Source organism: Oncorhynchus gorbuscha, unplaced genomic scaffold, assembly GCF_021184085.1.
Source record: "Oncorhynchus gorbuscha isolate QuinsamMale2020 ecotype Even-year unplaced genomic scaffold, OgorEven_v1.0 Un_scaffold_7375, whole genome shotgun sequence".
Classification (NCBI taxonomy): Eukaryota; Metazoa; Chordata; class Actinopteri; order Salmoniformes; family Salmonidae; genus Oncorhynchus; species Oncorhynchus gorbuscha.
The window spans coordinates 1-17,754 of record NW_025745541.1 but is presented as its reverse complement, the minus strand read 5'-3'; the positions used below and the strand labels follow the sequence as shown (position 1 = coordinate 17,754).

At 43.7% G+C, this 17,754-nt stretch overlaps 2 protein-coding genes across 2 annotated transcripts; both read right to left on the bottom strand.

The window, feature by feature from the left end:
* Positions 1-8,167: 8,167 nt before the first annotated feature.
* On the bottom strand, positions 8,168-10,849 carry LOC124019171 (GTPase IMAP family member 7-like). Its single transcript, XM_046334558.1, has 3 exons — positions 10,627-10,849; positions 9,812-9,966; positions 8,168-9,705 (listed from the first exon to the last, which is right to left on the bottom strand). The coding sequence occupies exons 1-3, from the start codon at positions 10,649-10,651 to the stop codon at positions 8,833-8,835; spliced, it is 1,053 nt and encodes a 350-aa protein (XP_046190514.1). The 5' UTR covers positions 10,652-10,849; the 3' UTR covers positions 8,168-8,832.
* A 5,324-nt stretch (positions 10,850-16,173) lies between these two features.
* Positions 16,174-16,883, bottom strand: LOC124019172 (HMG box-containing protein 4-like). The gene is made up of 3 exons (XM_046334559.1): positions 16,712-16,883; positions 16,413-16,535; positions 16,174-16,242 (listed from the first exon to the last, which is right to left on the bottom strand). Exons 1-3 carry the CDS (start codon positions 16,880-16,882, stop codon positions 16,198-16,200), a joined length of 339 nt encoding a protein of 112 aa, XP_046190515.1. The 5' UTR covers position 16,883; the 3' UTR covers positions 16,174-16,197.
* Between the last annotated feature and the right edge of the window lie 871 nt (positions 16,884-17,754).

Below are 17,754 nucleotides of genomic sequence, written 5' to 3'. Positions count from 1 at the left end.
GACAAAATTATTGACTATCAACAATAATGTCTTTACAATGTTGCTTTAAAGTGATGCTACAGAGGTTTGTATAATTTCAGCCAGTAGATTTGAAAGTAGAGGTCACGAGCCAAAGCGGGTCCCCGAAAATTGTGCAAAATTGGTGTACAACCAGGACTCTAAAGTCAGCCATTTTGGTCGCAGATGCTCCTCAAAATCCGTTCATCATTCGAGAAAATCTAAATGCATATTCCCATCTGATTGAGATAAAATGCCTGGCATGCAGTTGCAGCTTGGACGTTTCATCTGTAAAATGTGAAGAATTATCATTCACTATAGACAGTGATGGGCTAATATGGTTATTATAAACAGCTATAATGCTGATACAAATCTCTGTCATTGAAAGTCATTTGTGGAATATTTGGTTTCTACATTGTGTAAAAAGCACTAGGCCCAATATAGGCTATATCTCAATTATCTCAAAATATTTTCTGGTATTCATTAATTTTGTGTTTTGCTACTATCTTTTAGAAGTTAGGAGCACCAGTGCTACCAATAAAAACTGTACATTTTGTGTACAACTTCATCCATTTCGTATGATATGTTCCCACTAAGCACTTGTTTTGATGCAGTCCCGACTGACTTTGATTTCAACGTCCAGGGTCGTTGATTTTGATCCGGTCCAGACCTGCTTTTATTTGGCCAAAACATAGACATCTATGTTTCACAAGTTTGGACAGCATAGCACAATACAATACATTAGAGCACAGCAGAGTACATACAGTACATTACAGTACACAGTACATTAAATAAAAGTATAGTATTGTACAGTAGAGTACAATACAGTAGAGCACACTAGAGTACAGTAAAGTGTGGTGTACTGTGTTGTACCCTACTGTACTTTATTCTAATGTAGGCTACTCTACTGAACTGTACTGTACTGCACTGAATTAAACTATACTTTACTGTAATGTACTCTACTGAACTGTACTGTACTGCACTGAATTCAACTATACTTTACTGTAATGTACTCTACTGAACTGTACTGTACTGCACTGAATTAAACTATACTTTACTGTAATGTACTCTACTGAACTGTACTGTACTGCACTGAATTAAACTATACTTTACTGTAATGTACTCTACTGAACTAAACTGTACTGTTTGGGACCGTACTGTACTGTACTCTACTGAACTAAACTGTACTGTTTGGGACCGTACTGTACTGTACTCTACTGAACTAAACTGTACTGTTTGGGACCGTACTGTACTGTACTCTACTGAACTAAACTGTACTGTTTGGGACCGTACTGTACTGTACTCTACTGAACTAAACTGTACTGTTTGGGACCGTACTGTACTGTACTCTACTGAACTAAACTGTACTGTTTGGGACCGTACTGTACTCTACTCTCTACTGAACTAAACTGTACTGTTTGGGACCGTACTGTACTGTACTCTACTGAACTAAACTGTACTGTTTGGGACCGTACTGTACTGTACTCTACTGAACTAAACTGTACTGTTTGGGACCGTACTGCACTGTACTCTACTGAACTAAACTGTACTGTTTGGGACCGTACTGTACTGTACTCTACTGAACTAAACTGTACTGTTTGGGACCGTACTGTACTGTATTCTACTTAGCTAAACTGTACTGTTTGGGACCGTACTGTACTGTACTCTACTGAACTAAACTGTACTGTTTGGGACCGTACTGTACTGTACTCTACTGAACTAAACTGTACTGTTTGGGACCGTACTGTACTGTACTCTGCTGAACTAAACTGTACTGTTTGGGACCGTACTGTACTGTACTCTACTAAGCTAAACTGTACTGTTTGGGACCGTACTGTACTGTACTCTGCTGAACTAAACTGTACTGTTTGGGACCGTACTGTACTGTACTCTACTAAGCTAAACTGTACTGTTTGGGACCGTACTGTACTGTACTCTACTGAACTAAACTGTACTGTTTGGGACCGTACTGTACTGTACTCTACTGAACTAAACTGTACTGTTTGGGACCGTACTGTACTGTACTCTACTGAACTAAACTGTACTGTTTGGGACCGTACTATACTGTACTCTACTGAACTAAACTGTACTGTTTGGGACCGTACTGTACTCTACTCTCTACTCTACTCTGCTGTATTAACTGTGCCATACTGTACTGTACTGTTCAAACTTGTGAAATATAGCCTAGATGTCTATGATTTGTTCAGATTTGGATCTGGTCAGCACCAACCAAATGTGTACTTGTTTGGGGGCGGAGCTCATTAGAATAATACCAAGCATTCTTTGCAACTGTTCGTTTTTGCATTTCAATTTTGGTCATTCAGCAGACGCTATTATCCTGACCGAGGTACAGTCAGTGCATTGAACTAAACAATAAGTGGTCTATTGGTTAATTCTGAAGGTTGGACTGTCAGTTGGAAAGATTCTGGTAAATTGGAGCAATACTAATTATTCTGTTGCGTTCTTCAGCTGGCTCCTCTTCCTATATAAAATAATTATTATTGTGATATAATACTTACTTCGTCTGGAAAAGACGTCTAAAATCATTTTGCTTACTGGGTTGTGTCCTGCAAATAAATAAATGCAATTTGTATCATGTGTTAGGAATTACAATTCGTACAATATGTTACAAATTCGTAAGTGCTTAAGAACCCCTTCAATCCCTTTAAAGAGAAGACTATTCTAATTGCTGTCAGAAACTGTACGTTATTGTGTTTTAACTGTACGTTATATCAGCTTTTCACTCTCAGCTTGACTCCCTTGCCCTCTCTGGGGAGGCTGTGACCGAAGTGCAGCAATTGAAGCTCCGTGGATTAAAACCTGTTTTCCCCAAGAACTGTCTCTGTCATCTTTTATTGTTTCCCTCACTTCTGTAGGATGCATGCTATCAAAGGAACCACAGACCAAATCAGAGGCCGTCGGCACTCAGGGACAACCCTGTCTCTCATTTCAAACTCAGATTAAAGCCCCCTCCCCACTCCACGAGGATCAGGGGCATCAGTAGCACCCTCCACTCCGGGACCCCTGGTTTCAACTGTGTGGGAGCCGGACCGAGTCACACACCAAATGGCAACCAACCACAACCACAACCGTCGCTATCCGCTGCACAGTCACTGGAAAAGCCTGCCTCGCCGGGCCCCATCCTCGTTAGCTAGCTCAAGGTTGAGTATGTTTTGTGTTTGGCCCCTTTGAAACGATAATACAAGATAGGGCCTTTGAACAGGAGTTATTATGTGTTTTGGAGAAAGGCCTGTATTTCTGGGATGGAATTTGGATGTTTCGCAGAGCGCTCGGAGATGCTTTAGTTTAGTCATAGTGTCAGCGTCGTGTGTATAGGTGGCAGGGAAGTCAGGCGCAGGAGAGTCAAAATGGAGTGTTAATGGAGTCTTTTAATACATGTCAACAGAACATGCTCCATAACACTAAAAGTACAGACATGAAAAAACATGGGTACGAGGACACCTCGCACACCAACACAACAAAATAACAACACTGACAATAAAACAATCTCTGACAAAGACATGAGGGGAAACAGAGGGTTAAATACACAACAGTTAATGAATGGGATTGAAAACAGGTGTGTGGGAAGACAAGACAAGACCAATGGAAAATGAAAAATGGATCAATGATGGCTAGAAGACCGGTGACGTCGAACGCCGAACACCGCCCGAACAAGGAGAGGCAACGACTTCGGCAGAAGTCGTGACACATAGCTCACAGTAAACGTCTCATAAGGCTCTGCTGTTTAGGGACGGTTTGGCACATTATTCCTGTGAAGAGGTGTGATGGGTCAGCCACTAGTTTATCTGGTGCAGTGTAGGCCTACAGTAGGCCTATATGTGTTTGTGGCAACGCAACCTTCAGAATTTCTCCAGAATAATGGTCCCCCGTTTCTAAACAGTCAAATATAAATACCCCTGTCGAACCAAGTACGACATGTCAAACCATAGCTCATGGTTTACTAGATGTTAACAGGCTCTCACATTGCCTCTGGTGGACAAGTACTTGCCATGTTAATACATCAACTTGCCACCAAATAACTTCAGCATTGTAAAAAGGCATGGACAAAGTGTAATCTACTGAATCTTGGGCTGGGTTGTGGATCTGTGCAAACAGCGGAGCCACAGAGCTCCAAGTTGATTCTGTGTCAATGTGGCGTGGCACCATTCGTCCTACTTGTCTGTCTTCTCCTCTCGTCTCTGTAGATCTCTGTTAAGCTCCCTCAACTTTCAGATGAAATGGTATCATCATGACTTGCATGTGGACCAGAGTGACATTTGACGTATGCGGTAAGAACGAGTGCATCGCCCCTCTGTGTCTTATTCATGTGGTCGAGGCAGGATTATGACTTGATCCAATGAGTTGAACTGGAGAAGTGAGGCTGGGGTCAAATCTGCCTTGAATTAAACCAGTGTTGTAGCAGAAATAATTCCATCACCTCCCCCAAGCCCAGTAATACAATTGGAGGAAAGTGTGTGCTTGTGTTGGCCTGCCGGAGCCCCTGATCAAGCCACAGGTCGGTGTCCATTACAGAGAGCAGGGTCTCTGCTGATGGTTCAAACACAGCCCACGGCTCCAGCTTCAAAAGGCTCTGCTCACCGCACCCACTTATAGCCAACGGCGCATGTCAGTTAGTGTGGTCCACACTATTCATCAGTTATGGCCAGCTCTGGGGCCATCCAGCACCCACAGCCCATAGTGAGTCGTCATTAGTCCGGAGACAGGCCCCTCCCCTCCGGTAAATTCTCAAGCACTGGCTTTTGTAGGAGGTGTGGTGTAAAACCACAAACCCTTAAGAACTGTCACACCAACAACAACCCAGCCCTCCCAGCCCTTTATCCCACGTTCTAAAACGTTCACCGCAACACAGATAACTCTTTTTAAAACTCTTTCCAAAGCTGTTGGGAAATTTGGCCTGGATGTCTTTTTAAAATGGCTCAGTTTTGCCTCCTGCTCCTCCTTCTTATGTAATTGCCTCTTGTCCATCCACACCCCTCTTCCCTCCTGTGGTAGCGCTCTCACACACATAAAACATCTCACAGTAGGACCAAGTACTGTAAACTCCTCCTGACAGAGATGCAGACCATCTCTCTCTCTCTCTCTCTCTCTCTCTCAATTCAAGGGGCTTTATTGGGAAGCATGTTTACATTGCCGAAGCATGTGAAATAGATAATAAACTAAAGTGATAATAAACAAAAACTCTCCCCCTCTTCTGTCTCCATCTCCATCTCTCTCCACATCTGGCTCGGGTCCAAGGCAGGCCAGCGATGTGTGAGGAGATGAAAGGTGACTCTCATATTGGCTGACTGCACCAGTCCACTTCCACCCAGTCATGCTTCTCCCATCCTAAACATCAGCCCAGCTGTTGGTGCGTGCATGTGTGTGTGTCCTACTGGATCGTGCTAGCTCCCCCTAACCTCGGCAGATGTGCGTGATTGTAGGCCTTGTAGGTCTCTTCTTTGTCCTGACACTTACATTGATTTGCGTGAAAGCATGCACTCATTGTACTCCTCTAAGGAAATGAGTGCTGTCCTTGCTTTCAATTGTGCATTAGAATACATGTTGTTAGTAACTACAGAATATGTATCGCATGCTTTACCAATCATAGCAATGTCAAATGGTCTGGATAACTGAATTAAAGTTCTATGTTGACTATGTGGTTATTGACAGAGGTAGTCTTACTCCTTCTAAGGTAAAACATGTCAAAAGCCATAATAGTAAATCATGTGTTTGGCATGACATATCACCTCATGAAGCAATAAACTGCCATTCAACGTCAACTACTTTAATATTGCCAGCCAGCTTATAAACATCTTCAAACCCTTCAATGCGCGTTACAATGGACACATCTTCCTTGCATTATTATTTGCTAACTTGGCCGAAGCTTCCATCTTGGCTTTATGAGTTGTCCCATCAACCCACACACGGACAGGGCAAATGTTAGCTCCTCACAGTGCTCCATAAACAATTGCAGACACACACACGCTCACGCTACAGGGAGGAACATGAAAACAGCACTAATAGGAAAAGATGAGTGGACTTAGAGCCTGTGCCGTGGAGAACACTTGGTGAGGAGAGAGGAGAGCAGGCAGGCAGGCAGGCAGGCCGCTGGACCTAACTTTTTAGGCCTTGCTCTGTTGGAAGGGAACAGCATGGGCTGTGATATAATTATTACAGTATGCCTCGCAATATGCAAAGCAAAAGAATATATGACGCAACGTAACTATCAACCTTGAATTTCCAAGTTGGCATATCACTTGCTACCCACCCAGTAGGCGAGCCACCATCAAAAGGCCTTTCTAATATCCAGACACACCATATCACCACATTATTAGCCCATATTTTTCATAAAAATTTCCGTCTCCCTTTCTCAAAACGTATTTTTGTTCATTCTGGTTGGCACGTGTAGTATTTGTTATTTCCTCTGTGATTACCTCCAGGGATAAAACACTCTCTTTTTATATGGTCCAGATTCCTTCAGCCAATGTCTTTGTAGCCTGCTGTATTTTTATTCAGATGTTCTTCTCAACAAACCACAAAGAGACCATACAGTATTTGATGTGTATTAGAGGGTATGCTGTGGTTGTAATCAGTCCTGTCCGGTTGATATTTTGAGCAGTTTACGGTGAGTGCTGTGTGAGCTAGCAAAGGGAGAGGCCTTGTCTGCGGTGGAGGAAAAAGTGTGTCATCCTGTTTATTTTCCTTTGGTTTGCAAGATGATAACAAAAAAATATTGCGGTGTCCACGACTCACAGCGAGCTGCCCCCACTTCAATGAGGGACCACAAGGTCTTTAGAACAACATTTTTGCTCTGAGGGAAAGGTTCAGAAGTTACAGCCGTTGTGTTAATGATGGGTCACTAGTGATTCCATGAGCTGTTTGTTCAGATTTTTGGCTTTGGTTATGCATACAGGCACAAATCAACTCTGCATCCTTTGCCGTCCTGATGAGGCTTCAGCCTCTGAGGACCAACCCTGGGCCACAACTGTCTACACAGACGAGATACAGCCTCCCTCTGATTTAGGCCTAACGGCATGGTTGCCTCTACTCACATTGTCTGCATATGGAAATCCGTCTCCCTACTTTCCACCCCTCTCTCATCCCTTCTTATTATTTCTTCTTACCTCCCTCGATCATTACTCACTGTCCTCTCGCTGATGCTTATCCAATAAGACAGGACAATATTTGAACAGGTGTTCCTTTTTATATGCATTATCTTTAAGGGGTCTACTGGACGAGTGCACCACGTCATTCCATTGCAGTTTCATAAGCAATGAACTGGCATCATACCCTGGTTCACTGTCGACCGCCATACTGTAGTCCGCACTGTACTGTATGCGTAATTCTTAACAATAAAAAACTGTTTAGCACCAATTTTCCTTTACTTTTAAACTTTCTTTTTTCCCCCCCGTTTCAGACAACTGTGGAGGCCACATCTGGAAGACAGATGTAATCCCTGAGCATGTTCTCTCTCTCGCTCTCTTTCTCTCGCTTGTGCACACATATTCACGCTCTGCTCTCTCTCGCTCTCTCTCTCGCTTGTGCACACATATTCACGCTCTCCTCTTTCTCGCTCTCTCCCCACTCTCTCTTTCTCGTTCCTTTCCTCCCTCTCTTCTCGGGAAACATGAGAGCTGGACTAATTCCCTCCCTCCCCCGGCGGACCACCCACTTTCGGAAACGCCTAGCTGTTCCACAGGCAGGGTCTCTGTCAGCTTAGAGAGAGAGGGAGAGAACCTTAAAGAGAGAGATGTAAAGATGGGTTTGACTGATGGTTTTAACAGAGTATCAATTACATCAATGTCAAACCCGTAACCTGCCCTTGCATAAAGAGAAAAGAGGAAGCTTTGAGAGCAGTGCTTCAGTGTTTTCCAAAGTCAGAGGCACTTTCACTTAGGACTCCACACCACTATTATTAACGCCCTCTATACGCTCCAGCAATTGTCCTCAGCTAACACACACTGCTGCAGATAGTCCGTCTATAACGGAGGTCTCCGTTATCTATCATGCATCATGTGAAAGTCTTATTTTCGAGATGTAGCCTATACTCAACTCCTAAATATAGTGCTTGAACATTTTGGCCAATAAATGGCTAAATTCAGTCTGAGGGAAATGTGTAATTGTATGCTTTAAAAGTATCAACTGTGTGACATATACAGGACACAACAAATTGCCTTAGAGATAATTTTATTTTTATTTCCTTAAGTTAGCAGTAAGGTATTCATTTTCAGTTGAGCTCAAATATTTAATGTATAAAGTCAATGTTTTGGTCAACGTCGCCACCAAGTGGATCATGTATGTAACTTACCCTTTACTTGTAGTCTTTAGTAGACCCTACCATACCTTCTATAATAATTGGTTTTGAAAATATGACCAGTCAAAAAAGGCATGCCAGCAGTGAAACAACAAATATTAGAACAAGTATCGTGATTACTGTACATTAGTCAAATACAAGCCAATTGTGTTAATGCTCAATAAAACAAGTGCAGTGAAATGACAAAGGGAAACTAAAATTGTTCTACTTTATATTCACCATTTCCAGCACCACCCCAACATCAACATGTGAAAAACATGGTGCGTTCCTATGTTTTGTAGTAAAAAATAAAGAGGAAGATGATTATGACTAATTGTGAGTAGGCATTATTAAAAATAGCAAATGGTTGATGTCATTGGAAAATACTTATCTTTCTCAATATTTTTTACTACAAAACATAAAAATGCATAATTTTCACATATGTTGATGTTGAGGTGGTGCTGGAGATGATGAATATGAAGTTGAAGAATTGTGAAATGTCCCTTTAATGTTAATAACTGGAGATATAGATCCCATTGACATTATTTATTTTTCTCTGTCTTCGGTGTCTTCCTTCTCCCCACTTCAGTGGCTACTGAGCCCACAGTGGCCCCCAGCATCCGCCCAACGGGCCCACCTACAAACAGGCCAACGAAAGACCCCAGCAGAGACTCCATCCTCAGCATCTTGGGCAGCCTCCTCAGCCACCCTGTCAACGCCTGCCACAAGGACGAGAGAACTGATGGAGAGGAGGAGGCAGGAGAAAGAGAGGCAATACCCTCGGTGTCTATGTTCAGGTTGTGCACACTCCTCTCTGCCTCCTCCCTAACTCTTGCCATCTCTTCATCGTCTAGCTCTTGCTCTGGAGGAGAGGCTGAGGAGGGCACCTCTTCATTTAGCACCTCTCCCCCTCTTCTCTGCCACACTATCTCTGCCTGCTTCTCTCTCACCCTGGCCTCAGCCTCCTGGTAGAGGGGGCAGCTGTAGAACTCCACCCCGCTCTCTTTTACAGTCTGTTCAACCTTCTCCAGCAGCTCTTCCACACTCTTCCTCTCATCCTTCTCTCCTCTACTCCTCCTCTCCAGAGAGTGATAGCGGTCTCCACACATCACCACCAGCTCCAGTAGGTCTTTGCGTCTGGTGGCAATGTACTCGTCCAGCTGTTGTCCCAGAACCATCTGGTCTGTGTGGGTGAAGAGGACCAGGGTGTGTCCACTGACTGCAGTGGGGCCAAAAACCTTCTCCAGGGCCTCCAGGGCCCGCAGCTCCATGTCAGCCGGCCGGTCCACAGGGACACACAGCAGGAAGGCATGAGGCCCCGGGGCCGACAGGGCCACACAAGAGGAGACATGGTGCCTCACCTCCTCCGGGGGGCGCTCTGAGCAGAACCAGTCTTGGGCGACTACCACTGATACCTGCAGGCAAAAACAGTGTGTAATGTTAGAACCTCTGGTTGACATTTAAGTCATTTGATCAGTGTGTAGGCTACTGTCCTTGTAAAGAATCAACAAAGTATCTTACCCATCTCCCTGCTATGGTTCCTCTGTGCTTCTCACATTCCTGAGTGACAGCTGGCTCACTGGCAGTCTGGGTAAGGAAAGCCTGGCGGCCCAGTATGGCGTTTCCAGCTGCACTCTGTCCTGCTCTTGTCCGGCCAAGCAGAACCAGCCTCAGCTCTGCATTGGGACAAGGCGAGGAGATGGAGTGTTCTTAGAAAGGGAGGATTCAGTAGCCGCACACATCACGAGCTTCGGTCATCTGATCTCTGCTTTCATTTTCCGTTTACATTAGTACTGTTCAATAAGAAAATACTTTGGTATCTCTGAAAGTTCTGCCAAAATATGTATTGTAACAATGAAGACATTGTACATATTTTTCCTGTGAGATAAAAAAAAAAAAACTCAAATCACAAAACATCTCATAGAATATACCAGTGTTTCCCACACTCGGTCCTGCCCCAAACCCTGGGCGCACGTTGTTGTTTTTGTCCTAACACTACACAACTGATTCAAATAACCAACTCATATAAGCTTTTATTATTTGAATCGTCTGTATAGTGTTAGTGAAAACCCCCAAAACGTGTCCCAGGACCGAGTGTGGGAAACCCTGGGCTATGAAATGTAGAATACGATAAACACGTTTCATCGAATTTCAAAATACAGACATCAGCGCAATCCCAGTGCGAAGATAGCCTCCCTCACATTCTAAAAACTGACAGGCCGCGAAGTGCGTTTGTGGCGAGTTTACAGTGCACAAGCGAGTATGAAGCAGTCATAAACGAACGCGAAGTCAACACTTCCTGAAACCTTCGTGAATAATTGGCAGGCTACACGTACCTGTTTGTGGGGGACCTGATGCCATCTCTTGCTTGTGGGATATTGCCAGATATTCTTGCCGTATTTAGTATGCACTCTAGTCAACTTCCTCGTTCCTACGTCTTGACTCACTAGAAGAGGGATCGGTCTGTGCGGTGTGCTTCTGCAGTCTTCAGGGCGTAGCCGTAGTCATTGCTCTTCAAGAACAGCCTGTTTTAGCATGCTACGTTTTTGTAGGGTATTTTGACGCAGTGACAAAAAAAAAGTAATGTAGGCTGACTTCTTCAAATACAAATTATGCAACATCATTATAACCAATATGTTCATGGCATACTTGCTCAAACTTCCAAAAATGTAATCTGTGTAGGCCGATGATCTGCCAGAATTTAAAAGGATGTGCAATATATTATGTCAGGGGTATTCAACCGCGGTACTGCAGGGGTCCAAGAAAATATAAATATTTGTATTTCAATGTTTTTATGAATATTTCTAGCAACAACAGAATAAACGAATTTTAAATGGCACCTGCAGTAGAAAGGAGAACACTTTATTGATCAACTCCCAATATTTAGCAATAATATTTAGCAAATTAGATTAGATTAGTTTATTAATCACAATGCCAGGGTCTCAGATGTAATTTCAGGGCACAGTGAAATTCTTAAGCTTCACGCTCCAACAGTGAAGATCAAAAATATACAAAATTACACTGTCTTTGGTATTATTATGCAAAACACCCCAGCCATCCTACAATCTAAACTTGATAATCTCAATCTCACACAAATGATCAATGAACCTACCAGGCACCATTCCAAAGCTGTAAACACGGGCACCCTCATAGTTATCATCCTAACCAACTTGCACTCTAAATACACCTCTGCTGTTTTCAACCAAGATCTCAGCGATCACTGTCTCATTGCCTGCATCCGTAATGGGTCAGGGTCAAACGACCTCCACTCATCACTGTCAAACGCTCCCTGAAACACTTCAGCGAGTAGGCCTTTCCAATTTACCTGGCGGGGTATCCTGGAAGGATATTGATCTCATCCCGTCAGTAGAGGATGCCTGGTTATTTTTTTAAATGCCTTCCTCACCATCTTAAATAAGCATGCCCCATTCAAGAAATTTAGAACCAGGAACAGATATAGCCCTTGGTTCTCTCCAGACCGGACTGCCCTTAACCAACGCAAAAATATCCTATGGCGTTCTGAATTAGCATCGAACAGCCCCCGTGATATGCAACTTTTCAGGGAAGCTAGAAACCAATATACACAGGCAGTTAGAAAAACCAAGGGTCACAAGCAGAAATTTGCTTCCTGCAACACAAACTCAAAAAAGTTCTGGGACACTGTAAAGTCCATGGAGAATAAGAACACCTCCTCCCAGCAGCCCACTGCACTGAGGATAGGAAACACTGTCACCACCGATAAATCCACTATAATTGAGAATTTCAATAAGCATTTTTCTACAGCTGGCCATGCTTTCCACCTGGCTACCCCTACCCCGGTCAACAGCACTGCACCCCCCACAGCAACTCGCCCAAGCCTTCCCCATTTCTCCTTCTCCCAAATCCAGTCAGCTGATGTTCTGAAAGAGCTGCAAAATCTGGCCCTCTACAAATCAGCCGGGCTAGACAATCTGGACCCTTTCTTTCTAAAATTATCTGCCGAAATGTTTGCAACCCCTATTACTAGCCTGTTCAACCTCTCTTTCGTGTCGTCTGAGATTCCCAAAGATTGGAAAGCAGCTGCTGTCATCCCCCTCTTCAAAGGGGGTGACACTCTTGACCCAAACTTCTACAGACCTATATCTATCCTACCCTGCCTTTCTAAGGTCTTCGAAAGCCAAGTCAACAAACAGATTACAGACCATTTCGAATCCCACCATACCTTCTCCACTATGCAATCTGGTTTCAGAGCTGGTCATGGGTGCACCTCAGCCACACTCAAAGTCCTAAACGATATCTTAACCCCCATCGATAAGAAACAATACTGTGCAGCCGTATTCATTGACCTGGCCAAGCCTTTCGACTCTGTCAATCACCACATCCTCATCGGCAGACTCGATAGCCTTGGTTTCTCAAATGATTGCCTCGCCTGGTTCACCAACTACTTCTCTGATAGAGTTCAGTGTGTCAAATCGGAGGGCCTGTTGTCCGGGCCTCTGGCAGTCTCTATGGGGGTGCCACAGGGTTAAATTCTTGGACCGACTCTCTTCTCTGTATACATCAATGATGTCGCTCTTGATGCTGGTGAGTGTCTGATCCACCTCTACGCAGACGACACCATTCTGTATACTTCTGGCCCTTCTTTGGGCACTGTGTTAACAACCCTCCAGACAAACCTTCTTTCAACTCTCCTTCCGTGGCCTCCAATTGCTCTTAAATACAAGTAAAACTAAATGCATGCTCTTCAACCGATCGCTGCCTGCACGTGCCCACCCGTCCAACATCACTACTCTGGACGGTTCTGACTTAGAATATGTGGACAACTACAAATATCTAGGTTAGACTGTAAACTCTCCTTCCAGACTCACATCAAACATCTCCAATCCAAAGTTAAATCTAGAATTGGCTTCCTATTTCGCAACAAAGCATCCTTCACCCATGCTGCCAAACATACCCTTGTAAAACTGACCATCCTACCGATCCACGACTTTGGCAATGTCATTTACAAAATAGCCTCTAATACCCTATTCAATAAATTGGATGCAGTCTATCACAGTGCCATCTGTTTTGTCACCAAAGCCCCATATACTACCCACCACTGCGACCTGTACGCTCTCGTTGGCTGGCCCTCGCTTCATACTCGTCGCCAAACCCACTGGCTCCAGGTCATCTACAAGACCCTGCTAGGTAAAGTCCCCCCTTAGCTCAGCTCGCTGGTCACCATAGCAGCACCCACCTGTAGCACGTGCACCAGCAGGTATATCTCTCTGGTCACCCCCAAAACCAATTCTTCCTTTGGCCGCCTCTCCTTCCAGTTCTCTGCTGCCAATGACTGGAACGAACTACAAAAATATCCCTCACTAGCTTTAAGCACCAGCTGTCAGAGCAGCTCACAGATTACTGCACCTGTACATAGGCCATCGATAATTTAGCCCAAACAACTACCTCTCCCCCTACTGTATTTATTTATTTTGCTCCTTTGCACCCCATTATTTCTATCTCTACTTTGCACATTCTTCCACTGCAAATCTACCATTCCAGTGTTTTACTTGCTATATTGTATTTACTTTGCCACCATGGCCTTTTTTTTGCCTTTACCTCCCATATCTCACCTCATTTGCTCACATTGTATATATACTTATTTTTCTACTGTATTATTGACTGTATGTTTGTTTTACTCCATGTGTAGCTCTGTGTTGTTGTATGTGTCGAACTGCTTTGCTTTATCTTGGCCAGGTCGCAAATGAGAACTTGTTCTCAACTTGTCTAACCGGTTAATTAAAGGTGAAATAAAAATACATAAAAAACACTCACTGGAGTGTCTGACATAGGCTTTGAAAAGCACCTGCAAATAGGCAGTGCCACTGGCTACTGGTATGTTGTTGTTTTGACATACATGTTTGACAACACATGACTAACCATTGTTTAACTAGTTAAACAGCTGCTCTGTGTTACCTTTCTACATAATAGGCTATGCTAGAGTTTATGTGGGGAGGTCAAAATAATGAAAAACGAATGATCAAATCTATTAATTTTAAAATGATGATTACTTAATTCACCTAATGATAAGACAAAACGTGATATTTTTCGGGGGCTAATGTAGAATGGGAGTCCCTGGAAAATCGGTTTGACCGGGAGGGGGTCCCTGGGCAAGAACATGTTGAAGACCCTTGTGTTATGTCGATACTGATTATTTGTCGCCACTTTCGTATACACATATCGTGATTGGTCGCCACAAATGGTTTGTTTACATTTCTACGTCGTGGCTAGATGAAGTAGACCTACACCACCCTCTAGTGGTCGCGTTGGGGCAACAGTTGTTGACAACGTAGCGTTGTAACTGAGCCCTTTTCCGAACGCCTCGATCATACCAACAGTTGTAACGCAAAATGGTACGCGGCATCATATGCGTGCAACAACAGTTCAACATTCACCTTCTGCTACCATTTCTGTCAAGTCGTCTATGCCTATAGTTTGATAAATCCAACGTATGCACCACACAGAATGCATTGCAACTGTCTCTGCAACGCAGCGTTCCATCGGAAATGTCCCTCTGATGTACCAAAATTCCTGCACTGTCAGTGTGATCGAGGCGTAACCTTGACCTCGTTCTTCTAAACTGCTTCATCATTTCACCCAACCTGCTACGTTGGTTCTCCTAACCTGACACGTTAATTATCCTAACCAGCCATGTTAGTTTGCTTAACTTGCTATGTAAACAAACCATCTGTGGCGACAAATCATCAGTATCACCAAACATTCTCTCAATTTCTAAAACGTATGAACACAAAATTAATTATGCAGTTGACCAAATTATGCTAGATTTTACTTCTTGGTTAACAGAGAATCCAAAGCACTTCATTCGGGAAGGTTTTGCATTCCTCCTGGCTGGGGCATTGAGGCATGTGGAAGCACAGACAGACATAGTGTTCTAGTTCTATTCTGTAGAAAAGAGCACATCATCCTCAATCTGACAAGGAATCTGAGGATTCACGAGCAGCTGCTGCAGTTCATGTACAATTCCCTTTACTCACTTCAAAATAGCCATTTCAGTTGTAGGTATAACTGGCCTTAAAATGTCAATTATCTTGATACACTACAATGGTTTGTTACAATATATACAAGCCTTATTCATTCATTGGTTTGTGTTTAGTAGTCAGAACAACAGCTGTATTTGAAAGAAGGTGGTGGTGGTACATACCAGTCATATAAGTCTGCTATGCTCAGTCTGCATGTTGACACTGACATTTTTATTGTCAACATTTCCATACTGTATACTCAGAGGAAGAAATGTATTCATGAAAATGTGGCTTACAGCTTTGTGCTTCAAAAGCTACAAATATCACAACAGTAGTTTGATTGCAGTTGCTTCAAAACGTTTCTACCGTATACAAATTTAATTCTACAATCAAAATCTAAACCTTAATACTCAGTAAAATAGCATATATACAAAAGAGCAAGTCATTATGCAATTAAGTGGTAAAACAAACATGAATAATTGTCAAAATATATTATTTTCATGGTACGTTGATGGAAGAGGAACAATGGTGGACTTGGGCCCTGGTTTGTACTTTTGGGTAAAAACTAGCCTCTGGAGATACTGTATACACACAGAAAACACACACGCCCGCACACATTCCCACACCCACAAGCACATACAGTTAAATCTGAAGATGCTAACAGATATGCCAGAGGTAAAGAAAAGAGTGTTCATTAAAATAGGTTTCAGTAAAAAAGAAGAAATTAACTAATTTTAAAATACATTTTAAAAACTTGTTGAAACTATTAATATCCACGTTTTCCAATGTCTTGCTGCATAAATAATAGTCTGCATCCCAAGCCACGCTTCTATAATGGGCACTCTCCTCCAAACGTTTTACTTCATGGCGAGGACACTCAGTAGACGGAAAGGAATGTTTATGTTGGCTTCACAGCCCTGGCATGATGTAGGCAATGTTGTCCAATGTGTTGGACTGAAAGAGATAAAAGAAGGAGAGAAATGTTTCAGGCTGGCCTTATGCAACACACTTGCTATCACACAATGTGCCATCACTACAGCCACATATTTTTACTTTACAGCCCAAGTGGGAGATGAAACCTTTCAGAACAACATTTCAAATAGATGGCAAGGTGAGTGATTTACCAAGACTTGGCGGGGACATCCGTTGAGCTGGGGGATCTGTGCTGTGAGGCAGGTCAGGGGTCCCAGGGCACACAAGATGGAGTCCAGCAGTACAGAGAGACTGCCTGACACCGCCACCATCCCCTGAGTGAGGTGAGAGCAGAGGCAGTTAGTCTAGTGGCCACACACACAAATCTTTGTTCCGTCTTTACTCATATGAACGTGATAATGAGACATTTCTGTTGTAGGTGAAGAGAGTACATTTGGACACAACAGCTAAGTTAAAAGATACAAGGAATAGGTGGTTGGTGTGTGTGTACCTCTGTCTCCTGTAATCGGTGGCCGATGAGGGACAGGGACTCTCCCAGTAGTTGCAGGTGGGCGGCCGCATCGATGGGGTCGACATCAGGGACCCGTGCTGGTGACAGGGACACACCCACAGACACCCGGTTGGGGGACACCAGCCCTGCTCCCAGCCCCATGCCCTTCATAGAGCCTGAGATGCATACAAATACAACACACGCCGTGACCAACTGACCATGAGTCCTGTGGGCTACTGAGAGAGATAAAGCAGCATAGAGAAAGGACAGGACTACTGATTGACTTGGTATCCCTGTCTAAGCTGATAGAGCTGCAAGGCCAATGTGGCTGCAGATGGGCTCTTACTAGGGATGCACCGATATCACATTTTTGGCCGATACAGATATTGGATATTTCTCATGCCCCCAAAAAACAATAGCAATATTTAACATTTTAGCAGCCTTTTAAGCATTCTAGTACAGTTAAATAGTTAACGCACACACATGGATGCAGCGGTCTAAGGCACTGCATCTCAGTGCAAGAGGCATCACTACAGTCCCTGGTTCAAATCCAGGCTGTATCACATCTGGCCGTGATTGGGAGTCCCATAGGGCAGCACACAATTGGCCCAGCGTCATTACATTTCACGTAAACCCTGTTTGTCTGCATCGAAGTAGCAGTCCTTGTACCTAGCATTAAGCATGGTGGTGACACAGTAAAGAGGCTCAGAGAGAATGCCACCGAATCGCTTGTTCACAGTCTAAGTTATAACCCCACGGTCGGTGTGGGCAGTTTTGTTGAGCAGATGTTTCAATGCCATGACAGAGGGTATCTGCTGCAGACGCAGTTGATTAGCTTATTTATCCAGTCAGTTGTTTGAATGGCACTAGGGAGTGTGTTCATGTTTTTCAAGTTTCAAACATGTTCTCAAGTGCCATTGAAATGGCAGCAGCGGTATGAGAACGAGCACATTCTTGAGCATGCAATACCGCTTTCCTCAGTAGGAAATCCTCGTTGACACACTGTGCTGTCAGACTCAGCATGCTCATGGATGGGGCTGACA

Excerpts from the sequence above, each read along its gene's own strand:
- LOC124019171 (XM_046334558.1), bottom strand. The coding sequence starts at position 10,651 with ATGGCATCAGGTCCCCCACAAACAG. Across the intron at positions 9,967-10,626 it reads ATCAGGTCCCCCACAAACAG|AGCTGAGGCTGGTTCTGCTT; the intron begins GTACGTGTAGCC and ends GTCCCAATGCAG. Across the intron at positions 9,706-9,811 it reads GAACCATAGCAGGGAGATGG|GTATCAGTGGTAGTCGCCCA; the intron begins GTAAGATACTTT and ends TTTTGCCTGCAG.
- LOC124019172 (XM_046334559.1), bottom strand. The coding sequence starts at position 16,882 with ATGAAGGGCATGGGGCTGGGAGCAGGGCTGGTGTCCCCCAACCGGGTG. Across the intron at positions 16,536-16,711 it reads ACCGATTACAGGAGACAGAG|GGGATGGTGGCGGTGTCAGG; the intron begins GTACACACACAC and ends CACCTCACTCAG. Across the intron at positions 16,243-16,412 it reads GATGTCCCCGCCAAGTCTTG|TCCAACACATTGGACAACAT; the intron begins GTAAATCACTCA and ends TATCTCTTTCAG.